General features: G+C 53.6%; 1 protein-coding gene across 2 annotated transcripts; it reads right to left on the bottom strand.

The window, feature by feature from the left end:
- Nucleotides 1–252: 252 nt before the first annotated feature.
- On the bottom strand, nt 253–10035 carry LOC133352714 (transmembrane protease serine 11A-like). Of its 2 annotated transcripts, XM_061568535.1 has the most exons (9): nt 9972–10035; nt 9082–9191; nt 8553–8700; nt 7196–7362; nt 6789–6842; nt 6338–6470; nt 5707–5930; nt 5132–5250; nt 253–1055 (listed from the first exon to the last, which is right to left on the bottom strand). In XM_061568535.1, the coding sequence occupies exons 2-9, from the start codon at nt 9140–9142 to the stop codon at nt 888–890; spliced, it is 1074 nt and encodes a 357-aa protein (XP_061424519.1). In that variant the 5' UTR covers nt 9143–9191; nt 9972–10035; the 3' UTR covers nt 253–887. The 2 variants fall into 2 exon arrangements, with proteins under 2 accessions (XP_061424519.1, XP_061424520.1); XM_061568536.1 differs by lacking the exon at nt 9972–10035 and having other exon boundaries at nt 9082–9604.
- Nucleotides 10036–25039: the final 15004 nt, after the last annotated feature.

The raw sequence follows: 25039 nt of genomic DNA, 5'->3' as shown, positions 1-25039 counted from the left end.
CAGCGGCGTGAACGGAGAGAGAGAGGGAGACGTACCACAGCAGCGGACGAGGAAGCGAGAGAACTACCCAGAGAGACTTTGACTTTTAAACAACTTTTATTGCCGCGAGCAGCAAAAGCACCGGAGGCGACTCCAATTCGAAACCCAGTCAGCAGCAACCGAAAAGAAAACAAACGTTACATAATCGTTACAAATCTACGTGCTGTGGTGCTGAAAGCACAGCACACAACACAAAAGAAAAAGTCACGTGGTTGTGGTGTCATCGCGCACGTCACGGTGACGAGCGAGCATTTCAGAAAGTAAACATGAGGGTGCCGTCCACGCTGGTGCAAAGGGCCTTTCCGGCTCCCCAGCGTTCGAAGAATACATGCACATCATCGACGTGTGTGTGGTACGCGTGCTCCAGCCGGAGCCGTGCCTTAAGCAGGCCTCTGAACACCGGAAGCACACTACCCAGAGAGAGAGAGCACGGAGCTATGCAGACATTCTGTTAAATGAAAGACACCAGTTCAGAGTCGTCGTGGAAGTCGTTTATTACACTTGTAATGATACAGCCAAGTTTCAACCTTAACACAACGTGGAAAGCCTAAACTGTGTCCAAACTACACTCGTACTAAATGTACTGTACATAACATGACATTCCTCTACAACTTTACTTAAAATTAGTTTCTACGAACAATGTATCCTACAGTTCGCCTCGAATTCGACTCGTGCACAATGTGGCAATGCGGTGAACGAAACCCAACTCGATATACCTCCTCGATGTACTTCGGCGACTGCTGAGCGAACCGTGTCCAGTTCCGATAGCACAGAGATGACATACACTGTGGAGCAGCGCTGCTCCGGTGGAGGAGTGTGCCGAGCCGTTTGAGAGCGATGGTTCCGCGTCAGTTTGCGATGCCCTCGATGAAACCGAGGAACTTGTAGACCCTGGTGAAGACGCCGGGATATGCACGTGCTGGTAGGTAGTTGCATTGGTTGCCCCAGCTGGCCAAGCCAGTAACATACCACCTGTCGTCCTCCTCTCTGCACACCAGCGACTGGGCCGTGTTTGCCTAAAACACAAATAATGATTATAATTACGTTTCAGAAAGAAATTCAGAATCAGAATATTTATTACTGGAATAATCCGATGAGCTATTTTTCACATATGTGCAGTAGGGGCGGGTAAGAACGTTACAACAACAAACTAAACTAAAACACGATAGTAGTGCAAAGTACAAGAAAGGTAAACAAATCACCAAAACACAAATTAAACTAAACCATCCCCATCCTACTAGGCAAAGCCCACTGATGTATTAACTTCTTTTTCAGAAGCGACCTGGCCACAAATGTTAGCGCAACAAAGTGGCACATCATTTGGACATCTGTAGCAGCAAAATAAAATTTAAGACGCGGTGGAGAAAACGTGATGAAAATAGCACTGCAAAATGTCTCTCCAATGGAGAATGCCGGCAGTAGGTAAGAAAAGATGGGAAAAGTTGCTCAACATATTTCGGATAGGGGCTAAACACAAGGCCTAACTGTCCGTCAGGAACTGAGACCCTCTGCAACGCTATGTTCATCATTACCATCACGTTTGTATCGAGACACTTTTCAGAAGGGTGCTGCCAAGTTTTCGCAATGGAGAGCGATGTTGCTGCGTGTAATCCCAACTACAGTAAGTAGATTTCAGGCGTTTTTTTATCATTGCGATGCGTGGCCCATAACAGTTATACTGTGTGTGTTTTTGTAGCTATGGAAGGAAACCCGTGTAGAACAGGGGGAGAACATACAAACTTCACAGAGAAAGGCGCCCGAGTCAGGCATAAAAACCCAGGCCCTTCTTGCTGAGGCACAAGCGTTCCCACTGCGCTACCCGGCCGCCAAGTGGCACAAAGATCACACAGTATTAGTCGTGTATGTTATACTGTTCCATACATATGTAGTGACATCCGGGATGTCACTGTATGGTGCCGGCCCGAGAGGGCCGTGGCATACGATGTCCCTACATCGCGGACAGCACCGGGTGGGTTGCTATGTGAGGCCGGCTCTAGCACAGCACGGCGTGCGATGCACCGTCATCGCGTACACCCCGTAGGCGTGTGTAGTACCAGCCCTAACGGGGCTTGGTGAGCGCTGGGATAGCGCGGGCACCACGCACAGCGTGTAGTGGCGGCTCCCACCAGGGGGAGTGGGAGAGTGCCAGCCCAGGGGCAGGGATGCCCCGGGCCATGGCACTCTGGTTGACCCCATAGACACGTGATCCGGAGTGTCCACAGAGAGGGCCCAGGTGGGGGGGCTAGGGGGTGATCACGTGTCCAGGGAGAGCTCTCGAGAGGGATCGAGAGGGAGCTAGAACGCTCGAGAAGGTGGGTGGGGCCTTGGGTGGAGCGGCCCCGAACCGAGGGGATATAAGGTGGGTCCCTGGGAGGGACCAGGTTATTCGTTCTACAAGCTGGAAGCTCCACGTCTACAAGCTGGAATCTCTACGAGGCATCAACATGTGGTCGGGGACCCGAGTGAGGGTCTGACCCTTCGTAGCTGTAACTCTTACGTATAGAGTAGTTAGCTGGGTGGATACCACCCGAGGCTGTATCTGGTGAAGGGGCAGTTACCCCTTTGTGTTAACGGGTTGATGTTACAATAAAAGTGTTGCCTCTAAAGAACAACGTCTACGACTCAGTTGGACTCACTACACATACATCAAATGAGGGCTGGTCAAAAGCTGTATACCCCCATCAATGGCTTGTTTCAACCCCCTATCTAGTTACCACATTCATAATTCTTTACAGACCTTTGTCCATCCACCGCTGGACGAAGGCTTCCCCATGTCGTGTCAGTCAAGGGGATTATTTTGACCATACTTCACTACACTGGTCAGTGTAGGTTGGCGACCAAGGAGCCCAGGATTGGTTCAGACATCAATCGATAAAGAGCACAGTGCGCTATCTGCTTCACCACCGCTCCTCCAATGTTTATGAATTGTGTGCGTTAACAAATTGAATGTCGTTTGAGGGGAATTGTAGGTCTGAGAAAGAAGCACGTTCCAGGCATCTGGATTTGCGACCTGATGCGAGCCAGAATGAGCGTTAGTTTCATCTCACAGGGTTCATCGGGCACTGGCTGACGAGGGCCCTCTGGACATTTCGCCAATAAGGGTGGGGAAGAATGCAAACGGGTACATGAACGGCTTGTCCAATCAAAAAGTAAAAACATGAGGCCATGCGCATCTCCCGTTTAAAGTCCTGAGCGAGTGGTGGGAAATCCACATACCTGTGGCCAGAACAAGTCTATACATAGGAAAACTTCTGATGACTTCTATCAAAGTGGTACCTATTTTGTCATACCCTGAAAGGATGAAGGGGTGAGTCAACCCCAACCGAGATCCAACTCCGTTTGAAGCACTTTAACAATTGTCACAGCCAGATATAGCAATGTGAAAATTGATTGCCGCGTTGGCGAGATGTTAACTACCTTGATTTGAAGCTTTCGTGACTGCAAGGATTCATACTCTTAGGTTTTTTCGGTAAAGTCACGTAGGTAAAAAATAAAATTACTAAAAGTAATAATAGAAATAAAATAAAATAATAAATCACGACGTTTCGGAGGCAACACAAGTCTCCGTCATCAGGTGGGACCGTCACAGCTAAAATTACTGCATCAAGTGAGGCAAAATTCCAAGAGACCAGCCCTTAAATACAAGTTAAGGGGGAGGGGCTTATCTGAATGTGGTAACCAGGGAATGGAACGTGGGGGTGGTGGGCGGGGCTACAAGAGAAATTGGCCAATGTCGTCAATGTGCAAGAGAACAATCCGTGTACCTCGACCTAAACCGGTGTTGGTTGAGAATCCAAATATACAAGCAGTACTGTTAAACGCTGGGGATGTCAACACTCGGTAAAGTAGAAAAGTACCTGTCAAATAAGATGGTACAAATGTGTAGTTAAATCTTTTTTGCATGGTTAATAACATGTTTCCAATGATTACTCAGTTTGTACCCATCATCACAGTTGAAGTTATGTCTGTGTTTGTAAATCTGGATGGCTTCGTGTACAAACCTTTGATGGTAGCCAGAGGGTTTGCAGAGCACCTTGGTCTCGGAAAAAAACAATATCATGAGAGCCTACAGCGTTGTAGCAATGATCGGCAATGTTGCCGATGTTATTAAAGATGTTATTAACCATGCAAAAAAGATTTAACTACACATATTTGTACCATCTTATTTGACAGGTACTTTTCTACTTTACCGAGTGTTGACATCCCCAGCGTTTAACAGTACTGCTTTTTTGTATTTGGATTCTCAACCAACACCGGTTTAGGTCGAGGTACACCGATTGTTCTCTTGCACATTGATGACATTGGCCAATTTCTCTTGTAGCCCCGCCCACTACCCCCACGTTCCATTCCCTGGTTACCACATTCAGATAAGCCCCTCCCCCTTAACTTGTATTTAAGGGCTGGTCTCTTGGAATTGTGCCTCACTTGATGCAGTAATTTTAGCTGTGACGGTCCCACCTGATGACGGAGACTTGTGTTGCCTCCGAAACGTCGTGATTTATTCTTTTATTTCTATTATTACTTTTAGTAATTTTATTTTTTACCTACATGACTTTACCGAAAAAACCTAAGAGTATGTTAACTACCTTGCCTGGTATACAGTATATCATGGGTTTGATCCCGACCCTGACGATGCCTGCTATATATTTGGACTTTGCAAGTCTCTCTCATCGTGGTCGCATGGATTTTTCTCGGGGTCCTCCGGTTTTACACTCCACATTTAGAATCAACGTGCGTTTAGAGAATTGGAGTGTCATTAAACGCGGGTGGTGGTGTGTTTCTAACGACAAATATTTGAACAGATCGTTATGTAGCCCTAACCCGATCATCAGCTATGAATAGTAATATTATTGATTGCAAACCCCTGTGTTAAGTTAAGAGAGTAGTGGTGTTTATTGCTGACTACTTGATGTTTTGGACCTATGCTCAGCAACTGTTAAACAATTATAAGACATTTTTGTCTTTTTTCGCTTCGTTATTTTTTAAATGATCACGTACCCACGTGCGTGCGTACGCGTACTCGCTAACAGCACTTGCCGCAACAGTCTGTTAACAGTATACGGGGGATGTTTGTCTTTGTGTGCATACTCACCCAGCACCCACTGTGCTCAATGTTCTGTGCGCAGAGCATGCGGCTGGATAAGGCGCTGCCGTAGAACTGCGCAGACGCGCAGTCACTCTGGCTGAGTATTCCCAAGGGAAGTCCGTACCCTGAAACACAGGAGGTCTCACTTACGATAATGTTAATGCGCCAAAGTTATTTCCTGCTCAACATGTCCTATGACGGGGCTGAATCTTTCCACGGAAAAAAAACTACCGTTGGCTTGACTATGAATGAAGGCAACTGGGATTTGAGTTCATGAAGGGTCACGGGGGACGGTGTGTCCGTTGAAATCGAGGCTGCTGGGCCTTCTCGTGTCACGAGCCGAAGACATCTGCAAAGTAGGACTTCACGATCGAGTTGAAATAATGCGCAGAAAATGATCGAGAAGCGCAACTCCAGTGACAAACGATGGACACAACGACTTGTGTGATCGTTCACCGCAGGGAACAAACCACGCCCGGCGTAGAGAATGTATGTATGTTGAACTTCTTTCGCACTGTACGTAGCCAACCGTGCTAATAATCGGAGGTGTGGAGACGATGCAGAGGATGTTGAATACGTACCATTGCCGAGGTAGCAGACTTTCCCTGCAGCAGGGGAATGCCGCGTGGCGTGAGGCAGGCACACCGCACTCACTGCGTCCGAGAACGGCACTGCTTTGCTCAGCTCCACCACGGCGACGTTGTAGTCGTGCGTGCTTGCGTTGAATCGGCTGTGTACTGAAATGATTCCCACGCTGTGGAACACGCCATCGCTGTACCTGATGGTCCATTTCGGGACGTCTTGGCTGCAAGAGACGCACCCGCCGCGCCTATTTGCAAGTGCGAAAAGTGATGGGGCAGCCAAGTGGTCGAAGCACGAGGCGCGAGCCAGCTCGTGCCGAGGGAACGGTTCGATTCCTACAACCACCTGGGTCATCTCTGCAATTAATGAGCAAGACCTGTCTTCTTGTATGGGGATAGTGAACCTTTAAAAACACACGCTCGGTTCAAAACAATATTAATTTAGTGCACCTGCCGGAACTCGTTGGCGGGTCCAACTGTAAGGGTGCACCAAATTCCATACAACAGACAAGTAAAAGATAATGTAGATGGAGAATCGCGAGTGCACGTGCGCGTGCCACAGTGTGAACTTTGACTCGAGTGCGTGTGCAGGAGGTTTTTTGTTCGAAGAACGGCGACCGGTGGTACTCACGCAGTGACGATTTGCTTAGCGGTCGTTAGGATCCACCTCCTGCCAATAATCGTGCCGTTGGCCGCAAAGCGACTGTTGAAGAACAGCTGCACATCCCAAGGGAAGTTCCTCCAGTCTGATGTCTTTCCGCAGGCTGCGAACAAACACGCGCACACTCATAGCATGGGGCTAAAACAGGGCAACGATGAAACTGTGATTATTATTGTAACACTTTTATTGGTATTGTCGAATACTTTTGTCTCGGACATTTAGTTACCAATTTGATCTCAGCTTCTTTATAGAAATACAGGCGTTGGGTGAAGTGGTATTTTTAATTCTGAAAAGTTGTTTATGATGGCGAGTTGTGCGGGCGAGCGGCTTGGTGAGAGGAAGGGATGAGCAAGGATGGATAGACGGTTACGTCCACAGGACGCGAGGGCTTTTTTGTAAATAAATCAAAACTTGCACTCACCTGCAGATGATGGCGTAGCTGTGACAGAGCTGTACTTGAGCCTGAAGCCCCTTTCTGGATTTTATTAAAAAAAAAACATTAAACTGTAAGTTACATCATACAGCATTGCAACGATACGTATACACAGGGTATCTACTACAATGGAATCGTCATAAAATGGCATCATTGCTTATGATGCTTTTTCTAACTCGTATCAATTAATCTCAACTCAAGCGTGTGTGCCACATCGATGAGCGCGGATTGCGACACATCACGTCGGCAGCACGACTCCGCTTCTCAAGAGGATGAACAACCGGGCGCCTCGTGAGCTGTGCCAGGTTGGCTCGGTACTAGCCCTGGCGCGGCTCGGTTGTCTAGTGGGAAATAAAAAAAAACTATGTTGGAGTAGAAAGCTGCGGCGGACGTACCCACAAGGGGCCCTGTGGACCTCAGCACCAGCGTCAGGTTGCTCTGCGTGGACTTGAAAGAGACGGAGGGCATGGAGGTCCCACAGAGCACGACCAGGGCGTTGGCCCTCGCTGCTCCGTCCAGAACGGAGAGGCTCTCGTTTGCGCACACCACGTCTTCCCGCAGGCTGTGGTCCGTCAAATAAGCACAAGGCCGCAGTCACCACCGTTTGCTTCGGCTTACCTTAAGCACCCCCCAACTCCCACCGCCATTCGCCACTAAGTGGCGGTAACGTCACCACAACGATTGTGCCAGGCGATGTGCACGCTGAGGCCACATGAAGTGTCGAACGCCAGGAGGTCACGGGACAGATCCAGGTGCCATGGGTCGACTGACTGAGATGCAACCTCCCACCACCGATTCAACAAACACTCTGCATAGAAAATCTGTCTGCCGCCACACCAGAAGGTGAAAGCATTTTGCAAGTTGCCAATGTAATTTCCAATCACAAGTTCAACTCGAGAAACAAAGTTTGCTTAGATTTTTTGGAAGTAAAAAAAGTGAAAATTCAAAGTCACGTAATGAGAGGATCATAACTGAAGACATTTTACATGTGATTACTATTGGCATTTAAATGCCCACACGTGGCGTTGAAGCCCGGTTAGCCCACGGCTCCATACCAGATTATCACTAGCCCGTACCACCCGACGTAGTAGCTGTAGTTGTTTTAGACGGTGGGTTTGGAAATACATTTCAACACTAATCGTGATGTTCAAATCATTTTATTTCATTGGTCATGCAGTGTAAAGAAAACAATTGGTGGCACTACAGACGTTTCCCACCTAGGCTGCTCTCGATCACCACTCTGGTCCGTGAGCTGCATTTGTTGGTGGTTTGAATTTGCCCAGGAAATATTTTTATGAATTTAAAGTTCAGGCCATAATTGACTTTATGTGTGTTCTTGTTGATAAGACAGCCAACATTCCAGCCGGAGCCTGAAGCTATAGGTCCTAAACAAATGTGTAATCTTAAAAAAATATGAGCCCCTTATGGCGAAACTGTCTGAAAAATACACGGAGGATACAGTGGTGTTAAAATAAAAAATAAACATTCTAAACGTAAAATAAGACGTCTGTGGTTAAATCCACTCGTGTACAAAAGTAAATGTTAAAACGCACCTCACATTTATTTTTAGCTTCTGTGGGGTTAGCGGATTGTGTGAAACGGCATGCGATTACGATTGAGGAAGGTATTATTGTTTTCTCAGAGACAATGGGACATCCATTCTATACACGGCCAGACGCGCACATGTGCCCTTGATGTGCATGCCCATCTGTGCACTCCAACAATGCGCGTGCACACAAAGGGGGCTTTTACCTGAGCCATTCAAACTTGATTTTGATGACCTTTCGGGAGACGGCCACAATGAGGAAGGTGAAATCCACATCTGTGTCGTTTGGGACATGGTCTCGGGAAGACACGTTGCCTTCGTACCCAGAGAACTGGATGGTTCTCGTTGATGGAACTTTTACACACAAAGATTGAGAACAAATATCACATAAGCAATGTGGTTATGTGATAGCAACTTCATGATTTTTCACGATAAAACAAAGAGAGTCGATGTATGTGTGACCTGTGAAATCCATAGTTTCACAGTGTGCCACACAAAGACAGACGGTCACTGTATTTGCATGCTTTCATATGCGCTTCTGCGGCCGTCTGGAACGTTCTTCCGAAATTAGGAAGCGACTGGAGCTATGCACTTTTAAATCTAGATTGAAAACTAATTTCTTTATAAGTTATTTCTTTGTGTTTAGTTTGTTGTGCTTCCCACACACCTCCGATTAGCACAGTTAGCTACGTAATTTGCAAAATAAGTTCAACATAATCATACAGAGTTTGGTACCTGCAAGCGCCACGCTGCTCAGCTGGAGGAGCAGGGCGATCTGCGCCCACTGCGTGCCCATTGCTCGTCCCTATCGCAGGCTGACGACTTCGCACAGTGCCCAACGCCACCTGCACTCACGGGGGCGGGGAGGACAACCAATTACACAGCCAAGCGCAGTATCTATGGGCCAGCTCGCCCGCGACACGGCCGATCTCGCCAGATCTCGCAAGCTAAGCGGATTTGAGCCTGGATATCACTTGGATTGGCGGTCGCCACACGTAGAACAGCAAAATGTTGACTTGAAAACTGCTCAACTTACAACATTCGTCCGGTTTGCTAAAATGCAAAATAAATCTGCATATTTGCCCATGCGATAACTAGATTGGATTGGCTCTTTTGGGTGGTGGAGGGCTATCGTTGAGAAACTTCGGCATTACACTGACACGATCTAACCCAACCTGAAACGAATTATTTTTTATAGCCCAGGGGAACACAAGAAATGCGACTGGATGGAATTGGTTGTTTCCTTTCCTTTCCAACCAGACTGCCCGTCTCTCTTTTTAATGGAGACCTGGTTTACACAAGCAGATAAAAGGAGTTAAAAGCAGTTGCACAACAAGAACATGACGTAGATAATGTAAATAAGACATTGTAATTAACTCAACACAATGTAAATACCATGCACATGTGGCGGGACTCGTATCAAGAGATGATCATTTTAATAAGAGGAGTTTTTCCTCGCACTGCTTATTTTATGAAAAGGCCATGTTGATGGAAATGTTGAGAACGTCCTTTAATATATATTTTTTACCTGCTATAGTGCGTTACTTGATAGAAGTAGCAATATTTTACCGCAGTATATTCACAACTTTCCCCACATGAGCACTGACGATTTCAAGGCTGCTTACCAGCAGATACTGAACGAGGAGGCTCTGTGAAGGAGCGCTGAGGCCTGCCAAGCCACCTCCACACACCCCAGCAAATGAATCTTTCTGGGTGTGCACCGATGCTACACGGGAGACACGCCTCATGCACAGTGGTGCTGACGCAGCCAGACTATTTAAATGAAACACCTTTCTCATGTTAATTTTAGCTCTTTGTCAACACACTATGGGATTGAGAACCCCCACACTTCACCACGGGATTGAAAGCCCCCACTCTTCACTGCGGGATTAAAAGCCCCCATACTTCACCACGGGGCTGAAAGCCCCCACACTTCACCACGGGATTGAAAGCCCCCACATTTCACCACAGGGCTGAAAGCCCCCACACTTCACCGCGGGATTGAAAGCCACCACACTTCACCACGGGGTTGAAAGCCCCCACACTTCACCACAGGATTGAAAGCCCCCACACTTCACCACGGGATTGAAAGCCCCCACATTTCACCGCGGGGTTGAAAGCCCCCACACTTCACCGCGGGATTGAAAGCCTCCATACTTCACCACGGGATTGAAAGCTCCCACACTTTACCACGGGATTGAAACCCCCCACACTTCACCACGGGATTGAAAGCCCTCACACTTCACTGTGGGGTTGAAAGCCCCAAAACTTCACCGCGGGACTGAAAGCCCCCACACTTCACCGCGGGATTGAAAGCCCCCCACACTTCACCACGGAATTGAAAGCCCCCACACTTCACCACGGGATTGAAAGCCCCCACTCTTCACTTCGGGATTAAAAGCCCCCATACCTCACCACGGGGCTGAAAGCCTCCACACTTCACCACGGGATTGAAAGCCCCCACATTTCACCACGGGGCTGAAAGCCCCCACACTTCACCGCGGGATTGAAAGCCACCACACTTCACCGCGGGGTTTAAAGCCCCCACACTTCATCACAGGATTGAAAGTCCCCACACTTCACCACGGCATTGAAAGCCCCCACATTTCACCGCGGGGTTGAAAGCCCCCACACTTCACCGCGTGATTGAAAGCCCCCACACTTCACCACGGGATTGAAAGCCCCCACACTTTACCGCGGGGTTGAAAGCCCCCACACTTCACCGCGGGATTGAAAGCTCCCACACTTTACCGCGGGGTTGAAAGCCCCCACACTTCACCGCGGGATTGAAAGCTCCCACACTTCACCGCGGGGTTGAAAGCCCCCACACTTCACCATGGCCACACCTCCCTCCCAGAGAGTTTCAAGGGGGTCCCGGGGGATCCCAGCACATCCCGCAACCCTCCCTTGCCTCGGAGCTGAGAAATCTAGTGGCCCCTGTCCCGGTTCGAGGTTTTGCCCCTGGTGGACCCTTTCTGCAACTACAGGTAAGTAGCGCGACCCATTAAGTATATTTATAGCCCTATTTACAGCGCAACATCACCCCCCCCCCCCTCGTAGCACCCAGCCGACCTAGCTGTAACAATAACATCAATAAAGACCTTAATAATAAAAAAAAAACGTGTACGTGTGCCTCAACTGAACGGGAACGAAAACAAAAACTGCGTGGACCCACATAAATACCCGAGCCCACCTGTACAAATAATACACTATTTACACAATATACATAGTACGATCCCAAGCTCCAGCCACACCAACAAGACGCACATGGCGACAGAGCGGCCCATGGCCGCTAGACCACGTTGAAGAGAGAGAGAGAAAGAGAGAAGAGAAACGACGGACTCGGCCAATCAAATGCAAGGTAAGTGCTGGGTGGATTGGGACAATATTTCATGGGCAGGGATCAAGAAAAATGTCTGGACTTCGAGCGAGTCCTTGTGGCTGGCCCATCTGGCGTGGCCGAGGCCCGTGGGGGCAGAAAGTCCGGGGTCCGTCCGGTTTTCTGGCCGCCCGACTGGGCAGGCAAGTGGGTGCCTGCTGGGGTGGTCGTCGCCGGCGGCCGGGGCAATTTCACTCCCGCGGCATCTGAGGGTTGAACAACACAGCTCGGCTGAGAGTTATAATCCTCAGTGGCACGACCCGGCTCGTCGGACACTTCGCGCTCTCGACCCTCGTGAAGTGTGGGTGGTGTGTGCGGGTGGACATAAGGTTTCAGGCATGATGGGTCGACAAACCAGGACCGCCTACCATGCTGGATCTTCACGCACTGGGGTCGGACGACGCGGACGATTTCTACCGGGCCTCTCCAGAGCTTAAGCAGCTTTGGCGACGTAGTTAGTGGTACTTGGGGGCAGTGGAGCCAGGCACGGTCCCCCTCCGCCCAAACATGGTGAGACGTGCGAAGGTTCTGCAACTGTTCACTGGCTAGTTGACATGCCTCGGAATTGTATTTAGCTGCCTCCCGGGCATCCACCAAGCGACGGACATTGGCAAGGATGTGGTCGGCGATTTTAATCTTGGGTGCGGGCTGCGTAATGCGCAATTGGATGTCCACCAGAAGGCAGACTTCCCTGCCATACATGAGGTAGGACGGCAAGTACCCGTAGCCGCATGGGGCGCAATTCTATAAGCGGCCAGGACGCCAGGGACGTGGAGGTCCCACTCAGTCTGCGACTCCGACACTTGGTGGCTTTGCATGGAGGTGAGCATCCTGTGAAGTCGCTCTACCATACCATCTGACTGTGAGTGATACGACGAGGTCCGAATTTTGTGTGTACCCAGTAGGTTGCACACGTCCTGCAACAAGGTGGATCGGTCAGCAGCCGTTCGGGAGCACCCTTATCCAGGACGTAGCCCTGAATAAAGGCCTCCATAATGGCTGCTGCTGATTGGTTGGGGAATAGCCAGGCCATGGCCCACCGGGTAAAGTATTCCACCCCAACCAATCAGTACTTATTACCCCGAGGAGTAACGGAAAATGGACCTAAGATATCCAAAGCCACAATCTTGTTTACCCGTGAAACGTGAATAGATTGGAGGTGCGGGCAGGACGGCCTCACCGGAGGTTTCTGCCAGGCACATTCGGTGCAACCGTGAAGGTCAGCCATGTCCCTCCCCATGCCCGGGTGTCGCAAGCATCTTCTGGACATCCAGATGTAAGAGACGACCGTGGGTTGCCCACACAAACTTTCCCCGCAGGGAGGATGGCACGACCAACTTGTACTCCTGGGAACCGCCGTCCCAATGCAAGAGAACACCGTCTTGAGTGACGAATGAGACGGGGCTTCTCCGGCCTCCGTCCCCATTTGAATCCTGTGCACGGTGGCACAATTTGAGAAGGGAGACGTCTTCCGTCTGGAGACGCTCCCATTCGTCCAAACCGAGGACCAGCAATGCGTCCTGTGCGATCGGCATGAGAGGAGCCCCATGCTCATCGACCCCATCCCCAGCCAAGGCAGCGAGGGATGGGGGCGGTCCTAATTCAGGCTGCTTACAATGCCCCGCACCAAGGAAACAAGTGCATCACCTGTCGGTTGGCAGCCACGACAACCCATCGGCGTTTCCATGGCGGATCCTCTTCCGGTAAACAACCGTGAATGCAAAGTCTTGGAGGATCTCGAGCCAGCGCGACAGCTGCCCAGACAGCTGGTCAACCCTTAAAGCATACTGAAGCGCCGCATGGTTGGAACACACAGTGAAGTGTCTGCCATATAGGTACGGTCTATATTGCTATGCGAAAAAGACGATAGTGAGCAGTACGCGACGGGTCACACAGTAACACTGCTCTGCGGGTGATAGCACCCTGCTGCCATAGGCGACGATGTGCTCGACCCCATTGACGACTTGTAACAGCACCCCCCCCCAATGCTGGTGTTGCTGGTGTCAGTATCCAGAATGAATGGGATGGTAAAGTCTGGATAAGACAAGGGAGGGGCATCAACCAGCACCTCTTGAATGGCGTCAAACGCGGCCTGTTCTAATTCTTCCCAACGGAATGTGACGTCTTTCACTGTCAACGTGTGAAGGGGCTTTGCTATAGTCGCGAATTCCACCACGAACCGCCGGTAGTAAGAGGCAAAGCACACGAAATTTCGCACCTCCCCAACAGAGGTAGGGGTCAGCCATGAGCGTACGCATTTGGTCTTTTCTGGGTCCGTTGCAATGCCGGAGCGGCTAACAATATTCTGGTCCTCGCTGGAGCCCAGCGAGAACAGGAGATCCACCCACCAGGGCATCGAGTGACTCGTCCATTCTGGGAAGCAGGTTAGCGTCGGCCACGGAGCTTTTGTTAAGTTTTCTGACGTCCACACAGAACCGGAGGCTACCGTCGTGTTTTTTGACAAGAACGATCGGTGCCCCCCATGGACTGTTGGATGGCGCAATGATATCAGTCGCCAACATATCGTTGACGGCTACCCGCACTTGCTCCTTCTCAACCGGACTCAACCGGAACGGGTTTTGTCGAATTAGAGCGGCATCACCTGTGTCGATGTGGTGGCTGAGTAATTTGGTACAGCCAATGTCGAATTTCCCCTGACTAAAAACATCCGCAAGGCCGTGCAGCAACGTTCGTAATTTAGCCCGCTGTGACGGCAGCAAATTTGTACAACCTGAGCAAAGCACGTCGAGCCATTTATCATCAGGTTCCGGATGCGAATCAGAATGGGACACGTCCCTCACATAACCCACCATTGAATCCCCTGAAAGGGCCGGTGTTGCATGGGCAAGCACCATACCTCTGGGGATGACGGCTGTTCTCAACCCTGCATTGAGGACCTGAATAAAAGGCTCACGGTCACCTGCTACGAGCGTCTGCACACCGACGAGGTCCAACACACGCACCTTCATTTTCGAAGGCCCGAGCAATGCATCAGAGTCAAGGGGTTTCCGAAGCCGGAGGGGAACCAGCATCTGAGACCCGGGCAGAATGCGAACTGTACGCGATGGCAGTGCACAACCAAGTGGGTGAGGGCAGGAAAGCCATGCATCAGCCGGAGAGGAGTTCGATACACCCCTGGTTAATTCGAATTTTTATGGACATTTTCCCTTAGAAATCCGTTCCAAAGAGGCATGGAACGGCGAGGGTCGACGAAACCAAAATGAGACCATCAAATTGAACGTCGCCAATGCGGATCCGGGCATTGATTCGTCCAATGATGCCCAATGAACCACCATTCGCGGCAAAGCATGGCACATCAACTGGCCACAGGGGACAGCATCTATCGGGTAAAATGTAAAAAATTAGATCCGATATGATAGTCGCTAACGCACCTGTGTTGACCAACATACGGATGTCGACCCCCTCAATGGAACCCACCACGGCGGAGGATCCCGTGGCCGCGGCAATGACCCTATGGGCCAACTCAGACCACTGACCTGGTCCGAGCGCCCGGTCAGTTACCGATCCCCTCGGATCCAGCCCGTCCAACGCACGGCCACCCTGTGCAGTGTGAAGGTGTGTACGCGGTGTCAGCGGGGACCGAGAGCGTGAGGTGCCGCGACTTGCTTGGATCCGCCATGGAACCAATGGTGAGCGAGGCGCCAGGGGCTGAGGTCCGGAGATGCGGTGTCGGGGGGCTCGGCAGCCGGACGCCACGTGTCCTCAACTGCCGCAGTTGTGGCAGGTGATGGATGTGCCATCCTGGCACGGGGCCGGCCGGTCTCGCTGGCGGTAGTCCCACAGGGGCCGACGATTGGCCGGCCTCTGGCTCCCTGTCGATGATGCCGTGAAGGCCTGGTCATGGCCCGACTCTGCGTCGTGACCATGGGCAGCGACGGTCGCCTCCCTCTGAAGCTGCAGGTGCGCTTGGATGCACCTGGCAGCGCGCAGGGACGAGAAGTCGTCTTCGTCAGCCGCTGGCAAGGCAATGCAAAGCTCCCGAGCCAAGCTCAGGAGCTTCTGCAGCACCAGCGAGTCGTGGTCAATGCGAGGATAAGCGGCCCTCGCCAGGGCCATCAGCACACTGCGGAACGCCAGTGCCGACTCCAAGTCCACTCTCCTCCGGATGTCGAAGCGGTGGCAGGAATCGGATGGCGGTTCATAAATTGCCTGCATCTGATGGAGGGCGCTCTGCAGTGCAGACCGGTCCACCAGCGGGATCGTGATGAACGCGGCGAGGGCGTGATCATCCAGTGTGGCCGGGAGGGCATGGAGCGCCTCTGCCTTCGACCAGCCGGTCATCCATGTGGGAGGTGAACCAGCGCCGGAAGGCCGCCCAGTCGTCGCCAGCCGCGGAAAACTCCTTCAGCGCCGGGAGGCGATGCTGGACGTTGGGTGCGCGTCCTTCAGGTGGCGATGTGGGTGTAGATGTCGTTGGTACAGTAGCATCAGCGCTGGCCAAGATGTCGCCTGTTGGTGGAGGTCGTGGCGCTGATGACGCGGCGCCACTTCATTGGTTCCCGTCGGAGCCGGAAGTGATGCGGCTCCCAGCGGGCACCTTGCGCCCGGCGGAAGTTCCTCCCGGCATGGTGGAAGTTTCAAAAAAATTGGCGGGAGCGTCCATTGAATGCTGCGCCGCCTCCCCCATTCTTGCAGCAGCCTCCACTTGATGGATGTTGCCCAGGATGGAGGCGAAGATGCGCCTCCCGCAGCGGGCTTTACGGTGAGGGGGGAGCGGCGGGCGGTGAAGCGGGCGGTGAAGCGGACGGCTGCTCGGCCGGCAGTGCGACGCCGTCTTCAGCCGGATCTGCCGGCCCCGCAGCTGGACGGTCACTGATGTCGCCGTACGTGCTCCGGGTACGTGTTTTTCCACGCATCCCAATGGTCACTTCCAACACCAAATGTAGTGTAGGTTTTACGAGAGTGGAGACGGACAGTTAGAGACAACACGTTTATAAACAATGGCTACAATACAGCACGTAGGGAACCCTAACACTTGAAGGGGTAGCGGCCCCTTCACCCGCTGCCTAAGGAGGTACCGCCTCTGGATTGATGTGCCCGACTATTGGGGCTATGGTCTCTGGGTCCTCCGGCTAAGGGTGACCTAGGGGAGGCTATTCTGACCTGACCCAGCCAAAGTACAGGTCCCGACCACTGGGCCGCTCGGTCCCAGCCATTACAAGGACGTCAGGCCCCGAGGGTTCCAGGGTCGGCGTGATAGGCTTGTCGGACGCATCTGACACAGGCCATTTGAGGATTGGATGCATCGTGAGTCAGTGGCTCAAATTTATTTTGCCTTGATGGGTGCACATACCACCGGCGACGCCCGAATTGAATATGCACGCACTGGGGCGCTGAATATCAACAACCTCTACCGGCCCTTGCCACGGGCGATGTAGTTTGGGTGACGTGCCCACCGGCACCATGGGGCAATGGAGCCACGCCTTGTCACCTTCCCGCCATGGTTACTTATGGAGGTCTCACGAGCCTCCCTCAACCGCTCAAGGGTCACCTGCATGGGAATCGGTATGGCCGACGCGATGCCTGGCGGACGCACGCCTAATTTCACCAATGCGGGAGCCTCAAGTTCCCATCCGTACATCAAATATAAGGGTGAAAACCCCGTCGAGGCGTGTGGATCTAATCTATTGGCAGCCAGGACGCACGGGATGTGCAAATCCCAGTCGGTTTGTGCTGCATTAACTTGTTCACACAACATGGATGTCAAGGTTCGATGTAAGCGCTCAACCATCCCGTCTGTTTGTGGGTGGTACGGGGAAGTCCGAATCTTTTTAGTGCCGAGGGAATCACACACCTCCTTTAACAGCTTAAAAATGTTTACCCTGGTCAGTGACACAATTTTCTGGTGTGCCTTTGTCCTGCACAAACCCCTGCAGAAAGGCTTCGGTTATGGACGCCGCCAATTGGACAACCAACGGCCATGCCATCGGCCACCGGGTGAGATACTCAACCCCTACCAGCAATTATTTGTGCCCCCTCTGGGTAACGGGAAATGGACCCAAAATATCCAATGCCACCTTGTACGGTTGTGTGGGCGCCTTCCGACGTGCACATTCAGGGCAAGCTTTAACGAACAAGTGCACATCATTTTCCATACCCGGACAATAGAAATCTGTCTTTAAAGTAATGACGTTTTCTTTACTCCCAAATGCATCAATGTATTGTGCACCATGTGCACAAGTTTGCTTCATAAGCTCGTGGGCACAACAATACAACATTTTTGAAGCTCGACATTCCATCACAAAAGGAGTCCATCCATGAGCCGTAATAAGGGGCGCTCAACTGACCTCGGCGTCCGGGAAGCGCGGCGCCGCAATCTCAACAGGGAGGAATCCTCCACCTGTAGGCGTCCCCACTCACTGAGGGCGAACCCCAAAATGCGATCGTCCGGCGCGTGCACCTCGCCTGCAGGGCCCGAAACGGCTGCGGCGACCGTATCAGGGGCCATCTGCAGGGGCGGCCCGCACCTTGATGAGCCCGCCATGCACCTACATGAGTCGGGCGGCGGGGGCAGGCATGACAGCACATCTGCGTTAACATGGCGTATCCCCTTCCTATACTGCAAAGTAAAGGAGTACCCTTGTAAAATTTCCATCCAACGGGCCATTTGGCTGGAGGGTTGGTCTACACGCAAAGAGTACTGAAGTGCAGCATGGTCAGATAAGACAAGGAAGTCCCTGCCGTACAGATGTAATGCGAGCGTAAATGGGGTTCGCTGCTGGGCTCTGGCCCAATCACACGGCCCGGGGTATTTGGGGGCGGAGCCCAGTATGGGGGGCGTATGGGAGGGGCCGCCGTTCACCTCGGGTCCAATCGGAAGCGAGGTGAATAGAGGTGGAGCCAGCAGGGCAGTATGGGAAGGTCAGATCTGACGATCCGGAAGGGGAGGAGTCAGGATCACGTGGTACAGGGGATATAGGTGGGAGCCCGGAAGGGCTCCGGGTCAGTTGCTGGAGTAAAGAAGCTGAGCTACGTTGGGTGGCTGGAGGGGATCCGCGCCATCAGCCATGTGGCTGGAGGAGCTTCGGCACGCCGTCGGCCAGCGGTGTGCGGAGTGGGGGAGTGGAGGAGCTGACGAGGGAGCACGTGCGGGGCGCGCGCGAGGAGTCGCTGGTCCGCTGTCAGGACCAGCGGGGTGCGAGAAGGAGTGGAGGAACTGACGAGGGAGCGCGTGCGGGGGGCGCGCGTGAGGAGACGCTGGTCCGCTGTCAGGAACAGCAGGGTGCGAGAAGGAAACTAAATAAAATAGCAACAGAGACCAGCAGTGCCTGACGAAGTCTTTTATTACATTGGGGTCAGAAGTGCTTCGAAATGTCATCTCAAGAAGAAGAATCTACCTACGCCTTCTTCAGAGGACGAAGAGGACCTTCCTCCGGCGGTGGCGGTCCTAAACACGGCGGGCGCGAGCGAAGCGGCGGCGAGTGACACGACAGGGGTACAAGATGTCGTCGCGGCAGCCGGGCCGTCTGCGTCAACGGGTGCCGAGGACGGATGGCGGCTCGTGGCGGAGCAAATTGATTCGCTACGGGCCGTTTTGTTGGATTAGATCACCCTGGTCGCGCCAGAGACGATTCCGGGACAGCCACACGTCGGGCATCTCTGGGGGGAAACTTCGGGTGGGGCCGAGCCATCCACCATTGCGGCCTCTGCGAGGCTTCCCGCCTTTCCCGACACGCAGCAGGACGCCGCCATCTTGGGCGCGGCCACGACTGACTGGCGGGAAGCCGCCATCTTGTCACTGCCACGTGGGGCACCTGCTTCGGATGACAGCAGCGGGGGGACTCGTAGCCACCGTCTGACGACTATTAAAGAATTTACCGTCGGAGGGGATTGGAGCGCATTCGCTTGGCGTTTTGAGTCGGCTGTCCGATCGGCCAAGTGGACGGATGCAGAAGCCTTGGAGGTCCTGCCGACGCTCCTGGATGACAAGTCCTTAAAAATGTTCCGCTCCATCACGGCTGCGAAGAAGGCGACGCTGAAAGGGGCATTCGATGGAAGTATACGAGCCTCCGGATGACGCACACCGTAGATTTGTCCAGAAACAACGGGCGCCGGAAAAATCACCTGTGGTCTTCCGTGGCGCTGTGGTTGAGCTGGCCATGGCCGCGTATTCCGAGACTGAGCCCGACTTGTTGGAGTCCTTGATACTGGGGAAGATGTTGAAACTGTCGAAGGACCTGGGCATTCCATTGCTCATATACGGCCATGAGCAGCTGACCTCCCGGTTGGCTGCCAAGTGCCTCGACGCGCAGTTCAACTTGCGCCGTTGGGCGCAAATGGCCACCTGGACGGGGGGTCCGACCGCGGAGGGGGAGGCCGTTGGTTGGACACCGTCGAAGGCCGTCTTCATCCCGGACGAGAGGGGGCCTAGCGATCTCACTGCGGCGGTGGCCCAGTGGGTTCCTCAGGGGGGAGCGGTGTCGCGCTCGGGGCCCTCATCGATGGATCGCCGGGGGAGCCGGGCGGCGGGCCGACTTGGCGTGTTACCGCTGCGGACGTCTCGGACATTTCGCGCGTGACTGCCGGAGTCGCCCTCGTCCACCTCTTCGCCCGGAGTCCCTGACCAGGGACGCGCCATCCACGTCGAACAGTCACCCGTGTCAGGCAAGTCGGTACGCATCAGACACCCGGCAAGGCCTGTCATCTCATTCATCACCGTCGGAGTGCGTTCTGGGGGCCTGTTTTAACGGGGGGACTCTAAGTGATCCGCGTCGGACGATGACACAGTGGCAGAAACTGGCTCGCAGAGTGGTCGCAGCCGCTACTGGGTCTTCGACCGTGCCAGGCTCTATACAGGGGATTGACGTGCGGATTTTAGTCGATTCGGGCGTGTTCGCCACTATCATCTCAGACGTTATATTCCATCTCCTATCCATTCCACCGTCGCGGGTATGACCGGTTTTCGATTCGTGTGTTGCTGCTAACGGGGGGAGTATGGGCATCGTGGGTCAGGTGGAAGCACGCATTTCCGTTGGGGATGTGTCGGCTTTGGGGATGGTGTTGATCTCCAGGTCCCTCGCTGTGCCTTGCTTATTGGGGACCGATTTCCTGGCGAAGATGCCGATTCAGATAAGGGTCGATCAGGGTTGTATTGAGTTACCGGCGGGCCGTAAGATTTTATTTTTGCCATCACCGTGGGGCCGGTCCACCCCGGACCTCCAGGTGCAGGCGTTGTCCGACGTTTCGGTCGACATGCCGCCGGGCTCGCAGATGCTCATTCTGCTGCACTATCGGAAGCCCGTGCCTGGAGTTGAGGGGGCGGCGGATGTGTTGTTGTCGCTGTCCAACGCTGTTACGGGCGGCCTGGCGCTGGTCGCAGCCCAGACCATTCTTCAGCCGGGTCAGCCTCCGTTTTTGCAAGTGTTAAACGAGGCGCGGACAATGTTGTGGTGCCGGCCGGTACGGTCCTGGCCCATGCCATGACCGCTTTCACGGCCCATGATGATCCGGATCACCAGGGTCTCGTGGCGGAGGTTTCGGCCTCTACGTCGCAGGACGATCGATGGATCGCCGGGTTGTGTCAGGAAAACGAGTCCTTGACTACGTACCAGCGGTCCGCGCTTCGCGCGCCGCTGTCCAAATATTCTGACGTCTTTAGCAAAGATGATTTCAATCTGGGACGCACCTCGTTGTTCTCCCATCACATTGATACCGGGGATGCTAGTCCCATACTGATGAATCCGCATCGGTTGAGCCCAGCAGAGAGGGATCATGTCCGCGGCGTAGCAGATGATATGCTGGCCGCCGACATTATCTCTCCATCCAACAGCCCATGGGGCGCTCCGGTGGTCCTGGTAAAAAAAAAGGATGGTAGCCTGCGATTTAGTGTTGATTTTCGGAGGTTAAACAAAGTGTCGGTTGCAGACGTTTACCCCCTGCCGCGTATGGATGATTCCCTCCATGCCTTGTCTGGGGCAACATTTTTTTCGACTCTTGACCTCTCTTCGGGGTTCTGGCAGCTCCCCCTGGAAGAATCGTTGAGGGAAAAGACGGCTTTCCGTACACTGCAGGGCCTGTTTCAGTTTAATTGTCTCCCCATGGGTTTAAACACTGCCCCTGTTACGTTCCAGAAGTTGATGGAACTCGTGTTGACCGGCCTGCAGTGGGACACGTGCCTGATATATTTGGACAACGTTATTGTTTTCAGCAGCACGTTTGAGGAGCATCTTCAGAGATTTGATGCTGTTTTTGCTAGGGTGCGTTCCGCCAATTTGAAATTTAAGCCCAAGAAGTGTCACCTTTTGCAACGCTCCGAGCGCTATTTGGGTCACATTGTCAGCCCTGATGGTGTGGCCATGGACCCGGACAAAACGGCGTGCGTTCGAGACTGGCCGAATCTGGCCACGGTGGGAAACGTACATCGATTTGTCGGGTTTGCTTCCTATTGCCGCAGATTCGTCCCAAATTTTGCTACGATCGCTAGGCCGCTGCACCTCTTTATGGCAAAGAACCAGAGGTTCAGATGGGGGCCGGCGGAGGAGGTGGCGTTTCACGGCCTACGCGATCGCTTGGCATCAGCACCGACGCTGGATTACCCTGATTTCGCTCTGCCTTTTATTTTGGATACCGACGCTAGTGACATGGGTATTGGCGCCGTCCTATCGCAGTGTAAGGGTGGCGTCGAACGCATTGTGGCTTACGGGAGCCGCATTCTCTCTCCGGCGGAGACCCGCTATTGCGTCACCCGGCGGGAATTGTTGGCTATTGTGCATTTTGTCCGACAATACCGCCCGTATTTGTATGGCCGGAAATTCATTGTGCGCACGGACCATGCGGCTTTGCAATACTCCCTGAAAGTTTACCAGCCATCTGGCCAGCTGGCACGATGGCTGGAAACTTTGCAGGAGTTCTCGTTTGAAGTTCAATACCGTAAGGGCTCGTGCCACGCTAATGCGGACGCGCTCTCCCAATTGCCACAGGGGTTCACCTGCGCGTGTGCCTCTGGCACGAATAGGTGCACGCGGGTTCCACAGCCCCCGCGGCCTGTCGTGTCTGCTGTGGAGATGCCCGCAGCTTCCACGTGTCTGGAACCGGCCGACGGGGTTTTGAATTTGCCGCGTTCTGTGTGGGTTCGTGAACAATTGCTCGATGACTCGCTTGGGGCCTTGCGGAGTCAGGCTGCGAAGTCGAAGGGGTATCCGTCGTCTGATGGGATGCCGGGAGCAGCTCTCCGTGACAGGTTGTTGATGTGGAGGGAGGGCTTGCAGGGTCGCTGGCGCCTTGTTGTGCCGTCGTCGTTGCAATACGAGTTGATTCGGATTCTGCACGCTGAGAAGTTGTTACATCTTGGGGTGCAGAAAACCTTGTTGACGTTGCAACGTCATTATTTTTGGCACGGTATGACGACTGATGTCGTCGGGCATATTCGGGCGTGCGCCGACTGTGCCCGGCGGAAGCCACCCAAACAATCGTATGTTCCCCCAGTGCAGTCGATTCAAGTGACGCGGGTTTACGAGTTGGTGGCGTTGGATATTCTGGGGCCCTTTCCCCCCTCCGCTCGGGGGAACAAATTTTTGCTGGTCGGGGTCGAATATCTTTCCCGATGGCCAATAGCTTGACCTTTGCCCGACCAGTCGGCGTCCTCTATCACGGAGGCATTCCTGTTCGGGTACGTGATGGACAAGGGGGCTGCTTACAGACGAAATTTTTCTTCAAACCTATTGCGGGATGTGTGCGACGCACTGAGAACTAAGAAGGTGCGGACCTCTCCCTACCATCCACAAACTGATGGGATGGTTGAACGGTTGAACCGAACCCTGTCGGCCATGCTCTGCCATACGGTTAACGAGAAGCAGGCCGATTGGGATTTGCATATCCCGGGAGTGCTCTCCGCTTACCGGATGGCACCACATGCGTCGACGGGGTATTCACCTTTTTTTTTGATGTACGGTCGCAAGAATGTGCTGCCTGTGGAAGTGCAACTTGGCACACGGGCGAAGGGTCCTGTTAAACCCCTCCTCGAGTATATTCGCGATGCCGCTCGGCGCGTGGCGGAGGCGCGGGACGCGGCCCGATTGGCTACGGCCAAGACCCAGGCCCGGAACGAACGGTGCACCCGGCGCTCTCATCGTGGGTCCCCTTGGCGAGTGGGGGACATGGCCTGGCTCCACTGCCCACAGGTGCCGGTGGAGACCTCCCCTAAGTTGCACAAACCCTGGCAAGGGCTGGTGGTGCTGATTGAGGTTCCTAGCCCACAGTCCACACGCGTTCGGGTCGGGTCGCGACATTGGTACGTTCACACATCCCGATTGAAACCCTACGTTGCCCCGTGTGTCGATGTGTCATCTCCTAATGTTGCCTTGCTGGTGTCTGTCGCGTCCGACGCGCCACTGCCCTTGCCTGTTCAACCTGCAAGCGCGCCTGTCGTGCCTCCTGTAGATGGCCCGGCGGTGATCCTGCCGGACGAAAAGATTCCTGCACCGGGTGGGCCTACCACAGTGACGGGGACACCTGGTCCCGCTGCCCCTCCAACCCCGCCGCGGTTGCAGTTGCAGGAGGCCCCGATTACGGACCTCTCTGGTGAACGGGGTGCTGGGAAGGACAGGCCTCCACCAGCGGCGGATGATTCCATTTCCGCCACTCCTCAAACCCTGTCGGGACTGCGACCTCCGAGGGCGCCGCCTCTTGTGAAGGACGGGCTGGCGACCCGCACTCGTTCCAGATCCCTTCCCTTTCGTTGATCGTGTTCGTCGTTATTGTGCTCTGCGTAGTGTCGGTTGTGATTCCTAAATGTGTTGCCGTCGCTCGCATTACATCAGGGGGGGGGGGGGGTCATGTAATGCGAGCGTAAACGGGGTTTGCTACTGGGCTCTGGCCCAATCGCACAGCCCGGGGTAATGGGGGGCGGAGCCCAGTATGGGGGGCGTATGGGAGGGGCCGCCGTTCACCTCGGGTCCAATCGGAAGCGTGGTGAATGGAGGTGGAGCCAGCAGGGCAGTATGGGAAGGCCGGATCTGACGATCCGGAAGGGGAGGAGTCAGGATCACGTGGTAAAGGGCTCTGGGTCAGTTACTGGAGTAAAGAAGCTGAGCCACGTTGGGTGGCCGGAGGGGATCCGCGCCATCAGCCACGTGGCTGGAGGAGCTTCAGCACGCCGTCGGCCAGCGGTGTGCGGAGTGGGGGAGCGGAGGAGCTGACGAGGGAGCGCGTGCGGGGCGCGCGCGAGGAGACGCTGGTCCGCTGTCAAGACCAGCGGAGTGTGAGAAGGAGAGGAGGAGCTGACGAGGGAGCGCGTGCGGGGCGCGCGCGAGGAGACGCTGGTCCGCTGTCAGGACCAGCGGGGTTCGAGAAGGA

The sequence above is a fragment of the Lethenteron reissneri genome, chromosome 41, assembly GCF_015708825.2.
Source record: "Lethenteron reissneri isolate LAM-NWPU_2019-01 chromosome 41, ASM1570882v1, whole genome shotgun sequence".
Lineage (NCBI taxonomy): Eukaryota > Metazoa > Chordata > Hyperoartia > Petromyzontiformes > Petromyzontidae > Lethenteron > Lethenteron reissneri.
Note: the sequence above shows the minus strand (reverse complement) of the source record. Positions and strands in the feature narration are given on the sequence as shown.